The 4,489-nt window shown below is 26.2% G+C and overlaps 1 protein-coding gene across 1 annotated transcript in view; it reads left to right on the forward strand.

Moving 5' to 3' along the window:
- LOC107450623 (aarF domain containing kinase 1) overlaps positions 1–3,334 on the forward strand; it is a 16,362-nt gene extending 13,028 nt beyond the window's left edge. Inside the window, exons 8-9 of the mRNA XM_043039451.2 lie at positions 143–340; positions 3,134–3,334. Coding sequence (XP_042895385.1) covers positions 143–340; positions 3,134–3,319 — 384 coding nt within the window. The 3' untranslated portion in view covers positions 3,320–3,334. The remainder of the gene's footprint in view (positions 1–142; positions 341–3,133) is intronic.
- Positions 3,335–4,489: the final 1,155 nt, after the last annotated feature.

Here is a 4,489-nt window from a genome sequence, read left to right on the forward strand (position 1 = left end):
TATATGTATATATATATATATGTGTATATGTATGTGTGTGCGAATTTTTTCACCAGGATTTATTATAATTTTTTAGAATAGAAAAAAGTACGAACTGCTTTGTATTATGTGCAATTAATGTTTTGTTTCTTTTCAATTTTAGGATCTTACAGACCAATTTAGATTTCAGTACAGCAATATGTGGTTAGCCTTAATGAATGCTGATGTAAAAGGAGTTGAGTATTGGGGCAAAAAATTGGGCGTAGGGGATTTATATGGTTTATTTGCTTGCATGCTTACAGCTCGATCTTGGACAGCTGTGACTAAAGGAATTGAAAAAACTGAAAAAACTTCAGAGGAGGTTAGTACTTTGAATTTTGTTTTCCTAATTTGCATGTTTAATTTATTTCTATGCTTTTATTTAATGACATTTTTTGCTAAAATATTCATCATCAATATTTTTTTATTTTTTATAATGTGTCTGTTAAATTATCTGCATAACATTATAGTTATTATTCATTGAATATTTGTAACCATGTTTCGATATACTAATAGTATATTTGTTGCATTAAAAATATTTTTGGATAAATACTTATTTTATAGTCGCTGTTTACTGCTTTGAGGGAACATTAATAAGCATCCTTTAAAGTCAAATTTACTTATTTCTGAACTCTTAAAGAAATATATAATTACTACTTTTTTTATTTCCCAAATTTTTTTATATAAAATACTATAAAATATAGTAAGGTAAAGGAGTTATAAATTAAATAAATCTTGAATAGGAATTTATGCAGTTAAAATTAGATGTTTAAATTTAGTGTTACATCTCCTTTATCTCTGCATGCAATTGTCTTACATAGCTCTAGAAGGATAAATTACTGCTTAACTAGGATAAATTAAATAAATCTTGAATAGGAATTTATGCAGTTAAAATTAGATGTTTAAATTTAGTGTTACATCTCCTTTATCTCTGTATGCAATTGTCTTACAAAGCTCTAGAAGAAAGACTGAATAATTTTTATTTCTTTCAACTGGCAATGTTAAGGGTTTTATTCCACTGTAAAACAAGTAAAAGGAAAGTATAGTAAAGTAGTGATTATCCGAGTTAGTGTGGACCATGATTAACTAGGATAACCAGAAAACTTCAGTTAAAGCGAAGAGTATAAAAATGGAAAGAAAAAGAATACGTATAAGTTTAACAAATACAAAATTTATACGAGTCCACCACATACAATTCATATTATAGTTAAAAAGCTTCCTTAAATACACTTTAAGAGCATACTTTATGAGAATTAAGCGAGTTTTTAATTAAAGTCCTTATTCGTTTTTTGTTTTACATTACTTTGGTGCTTTTCTTCTTGTTGTACTATATATTCAATAGCACTTTTGATAGCTTTTCTAATGATTTTTTTATGTTGAGATATTTTTATATATTGATTTTCATTGTCACGATCTTCATCATCTTCCCTAGATTCATTTTCTTATTGACGATATTAACGATCATTTTGTCGATAATCTCATGTTGTCCGTAAGTTTCTTATCCTGAGTGTTTGAAAGATAAAGTTCTGAATTTCTTTCTGATGTAGTTTTAAAAATAAACTAAAACAAAACAATCCTTGAAATATTTTATAGCTCGGTTAAAGCCGAAACTCAGATAATCAGGACTCGTTATACTGTACTATGTTACATCCACTTCCTTGTGGTGTAAAGAATTAAGTTTGAAAATCAGGTCATGAAGTGATAATATAATCCAGTTTTTGTTTCATATTTTCTCTTCTGGCAACAGATAGAAGTACCAATGCCTAGATAAATTTTTTAAACTTAATTTCCAAACTTATGTAATTCTTTCTTCTCATGCAAACTAATAGCAAATCAAGATACAAATGTTTGAATAGGAAACCATTAAGGAAAAAATTAACTGTGACACATTGCTTATTATTTCTAAAATTCATTTTGAAACTTATATTTCTGATTTTTTAGTTCAAAAAATAAGATAAGTATAAATGAGCATAATACTTAGTTTTTTCTTTGAACTCAGAAATATGAGTGAAAATTTTTGGTCTTACCAATTCAAATTATGAAATTATTTGCAAATTCAACAAGCAACATTTACAAAGTCTAACATATACTAATCTTCAGTATCACATTGTTGGTTTTTATTTATTAAATTGATAATCATAAAGGACTTTGTTTATATATTGTCCTAAATTTTAAATTCTTGTATATATACCATGCAGCAATTGTAAGTGGCAAATATTAGCATTTATGATTGAGATAAGCTTTTTTGATTTAAACTCCTTTTTTTTAAGCAAAAAATAGAATTACATTCTTTTACTTGGTAAGTTCAGTTTATTTTTTATAAAGGAAAATATAGATATTTTAACTGTTATGAGTATCACTACTTTCACTAACTCAGGATGTATGGCCAATTATCGTTGAAATTCCAGACATTTTTGATATACTTTTAAGTTTATTTCTTGTTTTTCACCTATAAATTTCTTTCTGTTCTTATTGCTTAGAATAAAAATTTCAAAGTGTTCTAAAATTAAATAAATATTTTATAAGCCTTTGTTTATTTTAAAGCATATACTAATGTGAATATTAAACAGTTAATTGGTATTGTCTTTCTTAGGTAAACTAGTATAAAATTTTCTCTTCCCTAGCATTATTGGTTTATTTTCCTATTATTTATTTTTTCTAATCTTCATTTACTACCTGATGAAATAAAACTTTTTCTTTTAAAAATACAGTTTTATTTTTCTATAAATGGTGTCTGTAACAAATATTTGTGTTCCATATCATGTTTGTATAATGTATATTTTCTCCAAGAGTTTTGCTCTTTAAACATTTATTATTCTTCATATGCAATTTTTATTATTTATTTATTTTTAAACACTAATATTTTTAGAATAATGTTATTAAATAAATAAAATTATTGTATTAGTTTCCAAATATTCAAGTTTTGAGTTTGTAGTCTTTCTAAGAAACAAAATTTCTGACTATGATTTGTGGTTTTAAGTAACATTAAGCACTCTAGTACTTTGTAAAAAAAAATTTTGACTCAAATAAATAAGTTATAAATTGAATTTATTAATATTGTAATTTAATGTAGTTTTGAAATAATCATTATATTAGCAATAATGTCTTCTTTTAGAAGCAAGAAATACGAAACAATGCAGCTAATTACTTACCTGAAATAACAACTGTTCTTAGCAGAGTTCCAAGAGAAATGTTGCTGGTTTTAAAAACTAATGATCTTCTGAGAGGAATTGAAGGTTCTCTAGGTAAATCAACAGTTTTTTATTTGATTATTTATAAAATTGTTAACCGAACCACATGATACATTTAAGGAATTAAGTGGATGGTCTCAAAAATTTCAAGGAAACAAGAGTTACAAATAGTAACCACCACTAGATATAGTTCTTTTTGACATCTGTTGTACAGTGTGCCAAAAAAAAAGAACCTGAATAACTTTTGAACTAATGATCAGTTCTCCACTTCCTAATAGTTTGGTCAGGAGAGCAGTCCAAAGTTTTGACCCCTTAATTTTACTTTTTGCATATTTCGCTATATGTTGAAAACTTTTTAAGCAAATTGAAAAACTTTTGCTCATGATTATAAGATTCATTTGTCTGAAGATTATTCTATGTAAAGAATAACCTTTATTAAATATTATTTTTTACATCATTTTAAAGAAAGTAATTTTACATGGCAAAATTCAAAATGTGAGCAAAATCGGTAGAAATGCTCTTGAGAAATTGAATTTCAAATATATGACTTTTTTGAAGTTCAATTTCTCAGGAGCTATTCAACTAATTTTTCTCAGATTTTGTATTTTGCCTTGTAAAATTACATTCTTTAAAATGATGCAAAAAATTTTATGCCTTTCAATTTGAAGTTTTTTTTTTACCTTTATTAAATAAAGTAATAAGTTATTAATAAAGGTTATTTTTTGCATGGAATTATCTTTGGACAAAAAAATGTCATAATAGTGCGCAAATTTTTTTTAATTCGCTTAAAAAGTTTTTGAAATTTAGTTAAATACGCAAAAGGTAAAATTAACACGAAGAGATCAAAACTTTGGACCTCTCTTCTGACCAAACTATGGGAACCATATTTCCTACATTGTGGCTACCTCCTGTAATTTGGGGGTCAGAAACCTGAATTTGTCGAAAAAGGTATGCATATTCAGAGAAAGTGCATTTTTGTGTCTGATTTCATAACTTAAAATATTGCCAGCACTTCATAATTAGCATATTTGAGTTCACTCCCGCGATCTTTTTTGTTTCTTTTTTATGCACTGTACATTTTTGCGCACTGTACATAAAAAGCTTCTTTTATCATTGCTTTAAGCACAATTGTTGGATCCAGGTGAATTTTTTTCATCTCTAAAGTTTTTTAACCATTCCAAAACATGCTTTTTACTCACTTTTTTCATGCTGTATACTTTCTCTAACATTTTGTTTATCTTTATTTGCCATTTTGCAGATTTTGAAGCAAAACATAATGT

The sequence above is a fragment of the Parasteatoda tepidariorum genome, chromosome 7 (genome assembly GCF_043381705.1).
Source record: "Parasteatoda tepidariorum isolate YZ-2023 chromosome 7, CAS_Ptep_4.0, whole genome shotgun sequence".
In the NCBI taxonomy this organism is placed as follows: domain Eukaryota; kingdom Metazoa; phylum Arthropoda; class Arachnida; order Araneae; family Theridiidae; genus Parasteatoda; species Parasteatoda tepidariorum.